The sequence below is a fragment of the Thamnophis elegans genome, chromosome 4 (assembly GCF_009769535.1).
Source record: "Thamnophis elegans isolate rThaEle1 chromosome 4, rThaEle1.pri, whole genome shotgun sequence".
In the NCBI taxonomy this organism is placed as follows: Eukaryota; Metazoa; Chordata; class Lepidosauria; order Squamata; family Colubridae; genus Thamnophis; species Thamnophis elegans.
In genome coordinates, this window is record NC_045544.1 from 105,693,016 (window position 1) to 105,705,735 (window position 12,720).

Genomic DNA, 12,720 nt, shown 5'->3' on the forward strand with positions numbered 1-12,720 from the left:
TCCTAATCCTTTCTCCCTTTCCTCCCCCTTCCTCCCCATTGTTTTCCTATTTACTTTAGTATTTTGTATCTTATGTTATCTTATAACTCAATAAAAATGTTAAACTAGAGACTTGCAGTTTTATTATATCTGAAAGAGAAGGCTGTATCAGACAGTACTGCTTATTCTTACTTGGTACAAGGCAGTTTTCTAGGTGTTCGAATCCAGGCCTTCTGTTCAGGATGCTGTACTTTCCTGCTCTTTATACTGTAGTATTTTGACTATAGGTGAAAGTGGATAAATGGGATTATGCAAAATGCACCATGCAAAATAAAAATGATAACCCAAAATAGTAATAAATAATGCACATTGTCTGCATTCTCTCTACCTTTGCGAAATACAACAGCTATAAAGTTGTTAACAGCAAAAGCAGTAACAACAGTGAAATTTGCTGACAAATATTTTTTACATTCTTTTTTTAACTGGCAGTCAATAAATTTACAGCAGTTGGCAATCTGTATTTGACAAAGTTGTTAAGGATACAGGGGCCAGAGCTGCTATGATTTGCAAGTCTAATAGTTACTCTGGATATAATGCTCAAATGACTTTTTCCTAAACTTTTGGTTTGTCCCATTAAATTAATTTTCCTCTTGATTCACAAGATGACACTGCAACTCTCAGTGGAATATTTGGGAACAAATGTAGATTGCAAGGAGCATGTATTATTTATAAGGTACTGGGGATGTAGATATTTAAACAGAATGAAATAAATGATTATTCAGTCTTCAGAAACAACGAGTCCCCAATCAAGTCTAAGGAAGAAAAAATATAGATGAATAAATGAAAACAAAATTACAGGAGTCTTTATACTGTCTTTAGAAGCAAAACTGCACAAGGGTCTGATTTTATTAAGCTATGAGAACTGGGAGTTCAGTTCCTTATTTGTTTCCTTATTAGAATTACAATACTTTACATTATAGTGTTATACCAATAGTGGGAGCACTAAACTAATTGGAGCTGATTTTGGAAAAACTAAGCAAACATGGTATTTAGCACTTGAAGAGAGAGCCCCAGGAATTCTTGAGACTGTAGATTAGATTAGGAAACTGGGAAAAAAATCTGAAAGTAATTGCAAACCATTTCCATACCATTGCCCCCAAAACAATATGGACATGTTTGTGACATATTCCACTGGGTAGATCAGATCAGAAAATCAACTCCATAGGAAGGCTAAAACTGTATTTATTGAGACTAACTACAATAATTATAACAACAGAATCCGGCAACATTCTGCTGTACTTCCCCTCTTTCTTCTACTCTTTTGCCCGAGTTGCTTTCAAGCAATGCCATGTTGCTTTGGACTTAAGATTGCTTGCTTAGGCAAATTCTTACATATTTCCATTAAGATCATCTTCCTTGCTAGTACAGGATCAAACACAGAACTCACTCAAATCTTATAGCCTCACAATTGCTTGACAATACCAGTTTCTTTTGCCACTCCTAACCAGGCTACAATTGCACTGGCTTCCATGTTTAGCCTGCTTATGTTAAGGACTGTCATTCTGTCCCGGGACTGCTAATGGAGCAGGCAGGATGTTGTGCATGAACTGCTGAAGATCTCTCATTGTGATAGAAGACCAAGGCAAAGGCAGTGGACAGCCACACAGGGCATTCTCCCATGCCCTGCCTAGCATCAATTGCTCCATTCATTGTAAAACCACATCCATTATAGCCATTTAAAGCCTTTTGGCTCTTATCCAAGGATAAAAGCAACCTGCAGGGACCAGCCTTCCTAGGAATCCTCCATTTGAAAATGAGACGGTAAGTTTCAGCAACTTGCAAGGACAGCTGAAAACCCCAACACTCTCTATGACTGTTTCTTCCCTCATTGTTCTCCACTTTGAGGTCAGTTCATTGGCTCTTCACCTGCATTTCTACTGCACCATGACTTCATCCATTTCAGTCTGTCCCTGCAATGAAAACAATAAAACTACTTTGCATTTTGAATTAAGTCATTAAATGGAAGAAAGACACATTTTTAAAAAGGGGTGACTCCCAGCTTAACTCTTCTTAGCAGGTGAGAGGATGATGGTTTTCAGTACTGTTTTCTGACTGTCCTGTGTGACCCATTTGTGATTAAGTCTTGTTTGGGGGGGGGGAGACCAGAGCTTCTCATTTTCATGCTTCTACACCTTTCCTTTCTCTAACTCTGCTCCATTTGCCGTTAAGTGCTTTTACTCTGTTGCTTTCAAGTCATTTAAACTGCTTCCTCACATTCTCAAATTCTCAACAGAGCTTTCATTGCCACAAAATACATATATAAATGCATAAAACAGGTCTTCAGCTTTGTCACAAAAGCTAGCAATTGAGTTTGTTTGAGTTTATTATTTATAGGCCGCCCTTTTCCCTGAGGGGACTCAGGGCGGCTTACAATTTATAGGGAAGGGGGGGTACAAGACAATAAAACAATAAACATGAAAACAGTGCAAGTAAAAATAAAACACAACATTCATCATTTGGGTGGGGGCAGGTTACGATCTTTATCCCCAGGCCTGACGGGATAGCCAGGTCTTGAGGGCTGTGTGGAAGGTCTGGATTGTTCAGGAGTCTGGTGGGTTAGTTCATTTCTGCACATGTGATTTGTAGCATCTTCTACAGTCATTCAACTAACAATGTACCAACCCAACAACAATGTGGATAGATTTTATCTTCATTCACAAATGTTGGAGTGATGCTACCAAGATGTTACACATCTCCTCCAGTCAGTGATGGAAAGACATCCCGAGAAACCTCCATACCTAATAAAATAGCAACACTTAAGGTCATTCATGCAAACAAATGAAAGATTTGACATCTCAAAGCACAGAGGAGTGGGTATTGCAGAGTTTTGCATTTGCGTTTTTTTTGGGAAGACATTTGAAAACGTCTTTTAAAAAGACATAAAACCTTGCTGGAGTAATAAGGCAGTTAACACAACAGCAGCGTCTTTCACCTTCGCAGGGAAATTTAGCAGAGACGGCAGCGAATCGCCTGTGGAAAAGCTACCTCCAAGGCACAAAAGATCGAAAGCAGGAGAGCGCAACTCCAGGACTTCTTTCTTTCCTTCTTCCCCGGCAAAACAATGACATCATTGTTTGGCGTGCCAGAATAATTGGCGGGGAATAACAACGGCTTAAAGTTTGGGTACTAAGAAAGCTGCCATATTCGGTCATTTTTAGAGGGAGTTTAAAAGCCTTATTCCATCCTCCGGTGGGCATTTGCATTACTTCACCGACTTCGCAGCACTGCAAGCCCACTTTGCTGCGCGTCTTCCTCCCCATTCTGCAGAGGAGAAGCACAGACTCCCCGTCGCCATGAACGTCAACCTCGACCGACCGACCGACCCCTTTATGTAACGTTGCATATGAGGAGGGGGGGGGGGGAACCCCATCGTTATTAAGTATCACGGGTTTAAAATATATCAGCGGTCGCCGGGAGGTGGCGACGTCGAGCCGCTCCGAGCTAGCGGTTTATTCCCTCCCTCCCTCCAGGCTCGCACGTGGCCCGCCGCCTCCCGAGGTGAAGAGCGGCAGCCGCCTCGCGCTCGCTCCACTCGCCTTTTGCAAAGTGAGCCCGTGCTGTCCGCGCTGCGGGTGCGGGGCTACCGTAGACCCAAATGCACACTCTGGGCAGTTCGGGGCAGCGTCGGTTTCAGCAACAGCTCCCGACGCCGCTGAAACGAGCCGTCGGTCACGGGCTGCAGGGGCGAGGCAAGGCGCCCTGCAGAGGAACAAGTGGAAACGGTAGGAGGCTTTCCTCCCGTGGCGGAGGATGGCTGCGAGGGATGAGCCCAGTTGAGAAAAGGCGTGTGTGAGGGATGCCCCGTTATTCCTGAGCTGCTACTGCTGAAGAGAGGGAAGGTTTTGTGCGAGGTTTTTTTTTTTAATCTGGTTCTGGAGGTGGGGCGCCGGGGGATGCCTGCACCATCCCAACTACGCACTTCTCTGCATCTGCTCTTGGATCCACCCGCCCCGTTTATCCCGGAGGTTTGGTGAGGGCACTTTATTGCCCCTCTGCTCCGCCCCGCCCCACCCGTTGCTCTCAGTGTGGTGCTGTGCTCGCCCTGGGTGCGTCATCCAGACAGTTGTACTCGTACTTTACTCTCTTCTCTCCTCCTTTCCGGGCTCTTGCAAGCCAGATCGTCCCGGCTGCCCTGCCTTCTCCAAGGGAGAAGGGTGCACCTTGTTATCCGTGGAAGATACAACTACAGCGGCTAATGCAACCTGTTTTGGGACGGGCGCTTCTGCTGCCGGTTCTTCGTGGGGCAAGGAAGCCACCGTTCTCATTGTATATGGCTGGACTCCTGTGAGCCCTCCCCCCCGCTTCCAGGATCTTCTGCAGGCTGACTCGGATGCCGCCTTTTAAAAGTTCCGATGTCACTTTCTATCCTTTGCCCCAGTCCCTTGAGTGTAGGTGTGGCTGCCGCCGTCTCCCCGCTCCTCTGAAGGAAGACCCCCTTGCCCGAAGGTGCCTTTGTGAAACTACAGAATTCCAAGTTGACTTTCGGTTGAACTAAGGCTGAAGAACTACTGGATCTCTCCTCCCCTCCCCGCCTTGTCTGCTCCCTGGGAAAAGATGTCCAGAGGCCAGGAGAGAAAGTGAGTGAAGGGTTTCATTGACCTCAGAATGCTCCACTTTACCTTGCCCTGCTCTCCTTTCTTCTGAACAAGAGCTAGCAGAAGAAACTTTTGGAGAAGGAAGAGCTGGCTTTTCTCTTTACACAAAAACTCTTATTCCTGGATTCTGAAAGCTGTTTGAATCCCCTGGCTCAGTTGCCTACCTGGCACAGAGGAGCAATTGCATTCATCGAGGAAAGGGGTTATTTAAGGACCCTCAGGGATTGAGGGACAGGTCCTGCTTAAAGAAGAGGCTTCAAGGGGACCCTTGCCTCATTTCACCTGCGGATGTGCTCAGAGCAAGCTTGAGGATTTTCCCTGAGGGAATTTGGAAGCTTCATCTTTTTGCTGTGACATCAGGAAGAAACTTTGCCCACCAAAATGTCCAAAGTGGTGGCTTCCAGTGGAGCTGGAACCTCGGCAGCATCAGAGAGTTGTGGGGCAGGGCTGCCCGAAGACCTCTCTAAGGTGTCTGATGAGGACCTTCTGAAATGGAGCAAAGAAGATCTCATTCGTAGCCTTCGTAAAGCTGAGTCAGAGAAAGTGAGTGCCATGCTGGATCACAGCAACCTCATCCGGGAGGTCAACCGCCGCCTGCAGCTCCACCTGGGCGAGATCCGGGGGCTTAAGGTAAAAGGATGCTTGCAGGAGAGGAAAATGGGAAGTGTGTGTGTGGGGGGGAAGCAAAGGCAGGATGAGAAGATCTTCTGGTCTTTGCAAATCACTATGCAGCTGTGTAGCCCCTTGCAGAAAATCCAGGAGAATATGGACTGCTATAATCAAAAATGGTAGGGATGGGCAAACTAGGTAGAGATTTTATTGTGAAAGATTGTTTGTACTTTTGTTCTGTTCCTCAAAACAAATCCCTAGATTTATGTTTGTTTTTCTCCACCTGACATTCTCCCAGGTCACTGGGACTAAAGCATCCAGAATTCCAGCCAGCATATTAGAAGTAATAGCCATAGGACTAGGTTAGTAAAAATTGCTGAATGCCCTTTGTAACTTCTGAATGTTGGATCTTGGGATTCTAATAAAAAGCAAATGAGCCCCAAAAGCTGCCTACTCCTACACAAAGACAGACCACAAGTTGGTGGATATTATGCAGGAGAACTCCCCTGTTGCTTTAGCCTCACACAGCGTGCCTTCTTCCACTCTCTCACCCTTAATTATATGTGAAAATACAACCTTAGATAACCCACCATTGTTATTATGCCCTTGCCATAAAATATTTCTTTGTACTCAGACTCAGATAGGACACATAATAGTAGGTTTTTGTGTGTTTGCAAGGTACATTTTAGTTCAGTGTTTCTCAATCTCAGCAGCACTTTAAGATGCATAGATTTCAACTCTCAGAATTTCCCAGCCAGCCTGCTAATAATACATTTTAATTATTACATGAGTTGAGTATACATGCAGATATTTCATTGCTTGTAAGGAGTAGAGTGGTTCTTTCTTGAAAACCTATACCTAGTTTTATTAATTTGGTTTACTGTAATTGTATACTGCCAGATTAAAAAGATGCTTCCTGCAGGCTTACATTTTAAAAACCTGATAAACCTAAAATCAAGATAAAAGACAAATTTCTTTTATATGTGTATGTGTTATACAGTGAAATGCACATCATTGTGATTGTTATGTACTACACTGAAAAGCTTCTGTTGATGTAAAGTACTAGTTTCAATTTGTAGCTTATCCTGTCCAAAAATATTTGGATAGCATAGGACCAGGGCAGAGTGAAATAGTTTGCTGACTTGCTGACAATTGGTTATATTATGCCTCCCAGGATACTGTCTTCCGAAGCAGCCTACAAATAGCAGAAAGATATTCTTGGTTGTTTTAATTAAGGTATTCAAATAATGAAGTGTCCTTCCAACTGGAAAGTTGATGTCAAAGGCCCATGGGAAGGATAGAAGGCAGCTCTTTAATAATACACTCCCTGACTGCTGTCTTGTCTCCTGAGTCTTTTATACAGTGATTGCTGTTAGGTAGTCCTGCATCTGGAAAGGCCAGTCCAGTAGGAGGAGGCATTTGACCTGATCATAACTACCCCATCAACAGACCTCAGCAATACATATCTAACTGGATTTTGTTTTAGACCATTTCTGCAGTACTGCTTTATAAAAGCTTCTAACACCTTGCAGCCATTGTAAAAGCAATATTAATCCCTTCCTCATTATCTTCCTGAGTGTCAGGTTAGATAAACCATGCTATAAAAGACTAACCTAGAAATAACTTTAAACAGCTCCCTAAAAGTCTGTAATGGAGATAGTACTCTTTAAGTACTTTTAGCCGATCTTGGCTGGTTTGAAAAAGTTAAGCAGGATTGGAGATGATTAGTATTTGGAAGGTAGATCACAGGGAAATCTCAAATCTACAGATTAGGCTGTGAAGTTGAAGAAGAAGCAGTGAGAGTTTTCTGAAACTGATGTGGAAATAAAATCTAAGCTTGACTCAAGGGAGTGTTTTGATTTTAGTCTGCGGTGGGTAAGCACCAAAACTGGTTTTAAATTATCTTAGGAAAGGTAAGCTAGGCATGGTCTTGTTAATTCTTAGTTGGGAGAATACCAATACATTCCATGGGGATAGCCTTGACTGGGGAGTCAAAACAACATCCCAGAAGGTTCCTGTAGCAAAAGGATATGACTGGGAAGTCATCAGGAGTTGAAATTTGTTTCAAGGAGTTTTTTTTCTCTGTGTGTATCTACATTATTTTTCATGGTTAAAATTAAATTTGTAAACTGCAGGGATGAGATCTATCTTCCCTCCTCTTTTGCAAATGGACTGATTGATTCCTTAAAGTTCAAGAGAGCTGTGTTAATTAGTAAGCAAAACTTGTGAAATGGGAGGTATTAAAATATGTAAAGTTTTTTTTTCCAAGGCAGCATGGCAATCTTTTCTATAAGAATTGGCCATGTGGTAAGTGGTTTGATTTTGCCTCCTCCAGGGAAGGAGAAGCACTTGGGAGCATTCTTAGTACAGTCAGTTGAAGAGGTGCTTTAATGCAGTAAGTGACCTACACTAGAAAATAAACTTCCTAGAAAATGTGAAGCTACCTATCTAATGGGTAGCAATTTCACAGGACTCAAACAGAGAAATGCCTTTCTATCTTCTAGAAAAATGTGCTCAGTTGAACACAGAAAGTGGGGCTTATTAAGTAGCTTTTCAACCTTGTGTGATAAACTAGGTAAGAATCACAGCCAGATGATCTACGACAGAGGTGTCAAATTTGATTTCATTGAGGGCTGCATCAGGGTTGTGCTTGACCTTGGGGTTGTGGTGGGTTTGGCCAGGGTGGACATGGCCAACACGACAATGGGGGTGCCTGTGGTGGTCTGAGTGCTCTCCCGAGCTCTGTTTCCGGCTGCGATGGCTTCCTGCAACAGCTCAGGAGGGCCACCACGTGTAGTTCTCCTGAGTTCCGTTTTTGCTGGCAGAAGCACCGCAGACTGGTCCCTTGCTGTTACCAGGGTGGTCTTTTGGCCCAGATCTAAGCATCCCGTGGGCCCCAAGCCTTGAGTTTGACACTCCTGATTGATTATAATTCTTATAGAATTAGTTACATTAGATGATCTAATTCTAATGTAACTTGTAACATTGACAGAATCCTGCAAACCTGTAAGTTCAATTATTTACCCATCTTCTTTATAGACCAAGAAACTAAGGAGACTCTCTTCTGAGCCTCTGGTGCTACTCACTCTTCAGTTACAGGCTATGTTGTCTCTTATCTGACACTTCCCTGGCAGCACATTTTTGCCCAGTCTCCCAAGGTCATTCCACATACTATTATATCATTTCCCCCTTCAGATCATCCTCTCCTCCTGAGTCCCCAGGGACACAGATTGTTCATTGCTGTGAAAACAGAATGTAGCTGTGTGGCTCCTCTGATCTGCTGATAACTCTCCAAGACCACAAGAGACATCCCCTAAATCAGGTGCACCCCTCCATTAGGAATTTGTTGGCCTTTCCCTCTCTTGTCTGCATTTATATACAGTATCTCCTCATTTCCCATTGCACCCTCCACTCTATACAAGAATCCCTTCTGTTCATTTTGCGCACTGCCATACTCTGCAAATCTGGTAGTTGGCATGCATGGATTTGTTAGGGTATTGGTTGTGAAAACAGTGTGCCAGTTACAGCTCATGCACATCTCTTGCTGCCTCCATGACATTTCTGATTCTGAGTAGCTTTTTCAGTGCATCAAATATTCAACCCATTTTCCTCTGTCTACAGTCTAGCACTGCTTTCACCTCTTACTTTTCCTCCATGTATAGCAGAGTCCAGGAAGATGCCTCTATCACTAGCAAAGATTGATGGAATATAGCAGTGATGGCGAACCTTTTTGTAAACACGTGCCAAAAGTGTGTGCACGTGCATAATAGTGCCCCCCCATGTGCCCCATACATGCAATGCACCCCACCCACCTGCACAAGCATGTACGACTCCCCACACATGTGCACATGATTCCCCGTGCATGTGCGCATGACTCCCAGATGTTCAGAAATGAACTTCCGATTGGCCCGTTGGGCCTGTTTTCACCCTCTCCAGGCTCTGGAGGTTTTCCTGAGCCTGGGGAGGGTGATAATGGCCTCTCCCAGCCCTCTGGAGGCCCTCCAGAAGCCAGAAATGGATCGTTTCTGAACTTCCAGTTGGTCCGTTGGGCCTGTTTTTCGCCCTTCTCGGACTCCGGAGGCTTTCCTGAAACCCGGGGAGGGCAAAAATAGCCTCCCCTGGCCCTCCGGAAGGCCAAAAATCAGCTGGCCAGTGCGCATGCGCGCTGAAGCTGATGGCTTTCATGCTGGCAGATATAGCTCCATGTGCCACCTGTGGCATGCGTGTCATAGGTTTGCCATCATGGGAATATAGGATGAAGTCTTCATCGATGCTGGCAGTTGCAACTGAAATGCTACTCAGTTTATTTGCTTAATCACTGAGACAAGGCCAATAAATTGTTTGTCTTGTTTCTTGGAAGATCTCTAAGTTTTTTTGGTCTGAATGGACTTTGGTTAGTGTGGGCTGCTCCTTCCAGTAAGTGTCTCCATTATTGAACAATAATATTTTTTATTGCCAGAAACTTCTTATGGAAAATATTATAGTTTATGTTGGGAGGAGAATTTTGGAGTAAAATGCACACTAAAATAAATCTCTCTCCTCCCCCCTTCTTTCTCCATCTGGATCAGAATTGTTCCTATGACCACATCTGAAGCATCTGTCTTCATCACAAAGGGTCAGGGTGACTGAAGACTGAGAAGCAATTTTTTTTAATTCTTGAAATGCTGCCTGCTCTTGGGTTGACCAGAAGAATTGCTGATCTTTTAAGAGCTGGGACAGTGGCTTTACTTGGTCAGCAAAATTTGGGATGAATTTTCTGAAGAAGTTCAGCAAAGTTCAGGAAGCATTGTACATCTTTCATATTAGTGTGTGTGTGTGTTTGTGTGTGTGTATGCATCATGATAACAGACTAACTTTGCTAGATGTTCTGTATGCTTTCTGTGGAAATTCTGTTGTCTAGATAGTTTGATTGAGGCAGATCAAATGCACACTTCTCTAGTTTGACAAAAACTTACCTCATATTTTTTATAGTATGGTTCTGATACATGTGACATGCGAGGAAATATCTTAGGAATAAACAAATATGTCAGCTAAGTACATCATCATGTACTTATCTAAAATGTTTGCAAATATGTTGTTTATGAGTCTAGAAAAACAGCTCCACAATAATCCGAAAGGCATCTCTATATATTTGATTTTGTCATAACTTGTATGAATTAAATATCCATGACCTTTTATTTTGATTATGTTATAAGCACTTCTCAAGTCTGCTTTTGTAAAGATGTGTGCCTTTTGTAACTGGTATATAATAGATCTGCGATAAGTAGGAGTGGGTAATGTCTAATGTCACTCTGTTGAGCTCTTTGTTGTAAGACAACTGCCTCTTCTTCCCCAAACATATACATAAAGTAAATCCTTCCATGTTCTATAATTTCGTATAAGTTGTGATGGACCCTCCAGGAGATACTTAATGACCTGGTTTCAAAATTCCATCCTCCTCTCAAGTTCTGTATCTACATTTTGGGTACATGGCAACCAATACATTATTCATGGCTGTTTGCAGTATTCCACAGTTACAGGCACTTAATTTTTCTTTTCCATATAAATTTGCCGCATAGCAAGCAATGGGTTTATTTGATGACTGCACCATTTGCTTAATGAACATCACAAAAAAGGTTGTAAAATCTGGTCCATCACCCTCATGACTTATGATTGTAATAGACAGGCTTCATTACAATCTACCTGTATTTGAGGTGTTGGTGGTAGGGTAAACTTGCACTGCTTGTAAAGTGACGCTGTTGTCATTTAGAGGAAGGGAATGACAACATTTATTTATTTATTTATTTATTTATTTATTTATTTGTTTGTTTGTTTGTTTGTTTGTTTGTCAAACATGTACAAGATAGCAGGTATAAGTATGAACATGGACATGAACAAAGGAAATACAAATAAATGGGGACAGTAGGACAGGGATGCACGCTGGTGAGCTTATGCATGCCCCCTTTACGGACCTCTTAGGAATGGGGTGAGGTAGACAGTTTAAGGTTGAAGCTGTGGGAGTTTGAGGAGGCAACAACAGATGCATTGACCACTCTGTTGAACAACTTAACAACTGGATTATGCAGCTGAACTACTCTATTCCTAAAACAATGGGCATTTTAAAGGAGACAGAAAGAATTAGGCACTCTGTGTGAACTTTGATTGCCAACTGCAAAAGAGCCGGGTACTGCAAAATCAGTCCTTCTGTTCCTAACTGTCTCTCAATCATCTCGACTATCATTGGGCTTTCTAGAGCTTGAGTAGTTTCAGTTGTTAGTTTCTGTCAGGGTGGATTTGATGTAAATCGTAGATTTAAATCATGATTTAAATCACTAGTAAAAAGGCTTGATTTAAATCAACTCAATTTAAATCATAATTTTTAAAGAGCAGCTGTCATCTCTGTCCCGCAGCGGCTCCTCCTCTGACCTGCTGTTGATTCACCGGCAGTCCCAATATTGCAGAATATACAGCCTCATCCTATATAACTAAGCTCCATTTCATGCTGAATAAATTAAATTATTAATGTATCTTAATAGAAAACTATCTGTAGATAGATTTTTACTCCAAAAGCATTTTATTAAAATAAATTTGATTACAAAAATACAACTTAAATTAAAAAAAAAATCATTGGTTTTTATCCACTGAAATTAGTGGTTGCTACAGAGTCTACAAGAGCAGGAAGTTCCATCTTTTATCTGGAATATAACAGAAATAATTAAGTATGGTTGCCTGATTTTTGGATGTTGAAGCTCTCCTTAAAAAGTAGAGGCTCCTGGGAGGTAGGCAATGAAGTTTCTCTGGTGGACTGCTTTACAGTAGTTGGGCACTTGTTGTCTATCTACTCTATTAATTTAAAGTTTGCCTTTCATTTATTATGTCGAAGGCTTGTGCTTTTACCAGGCATCATCTGGCTATGTGTCCAGGGACCCTGCAGTAAAAGATTCTCTTGAGTTCGATTCTGAAAAGGCCATTGGGAGGCATGATATGAGGGAATGAAAGGCTAAATATTCTTTCCCCCTTATTGTTCCTTCCCTGCCTTAATTCTTCTAGTCAGGCATCTATTATTACACAATGTTGAATCAGTTCTTCCAGAGTGATTTGGGTGTCTTGCCTCACCAGCTAGTCTATTAGGTCCTCTGTCAACCCTTCTCTGAACTGGTCAGTCAGGGCTAAGTCATTCCATCCCATAGCCAGCAAGTAATTTAAAGTCCGAAACACGTGATCTGTCCTTGCTTGATCTCCCCTGCTTGAATAGTCATGATTCTTTGTATGGAACCCCCCAAATATCCTTTGAATTTACACATTGTCCAACACTGAATCGTTCCCCTCAGTGAACAGTATAGTCCACTTTGCTGTTGCACAATTTCAGCACAAAAATAAGTGGGAAATGCCACTGGCCTGCCTTCCATAAATGGATCACATTGAGTTGTTAATGGATGGAACTGACCCTGGTCCTCTCCAAAGTTCTCCAGTGTGGGAAGACAGAAGCAACTCTACA

At 42.6% G+C, this 12,720-nt stretch overlaps 1 protein-coding gene across 3 annotated transcripts in view; it reads left to right on the forward strand.

The window, feature by feature from the left end:
• Window positions 1-3,591: 3,591 nt before the first annotated feature.
• The window catches only part of CCDC85A (coiled-coil domain containing 85A), a 146,014-nt gene continuing 136,885 nt past the window's right edge, over window positions 3,592-12,720 (forward strand). For all 3 annotated transcript variants that reach the window (XM_032217177.1, XM_032217175.1, XM_032217176.1), the window contains exon 1: window positions 3,592-5,264. In XM_032217177.1, coding sequence (XP_032073068.1) covers window positions 5,016-5,264 — 249 coding nt within the window. In that variant the 5' untranslated portion in view covers window positions 3,592-5,015. The remainder of the gene's footprint in view (window positions 5,265-12,720) is intronic.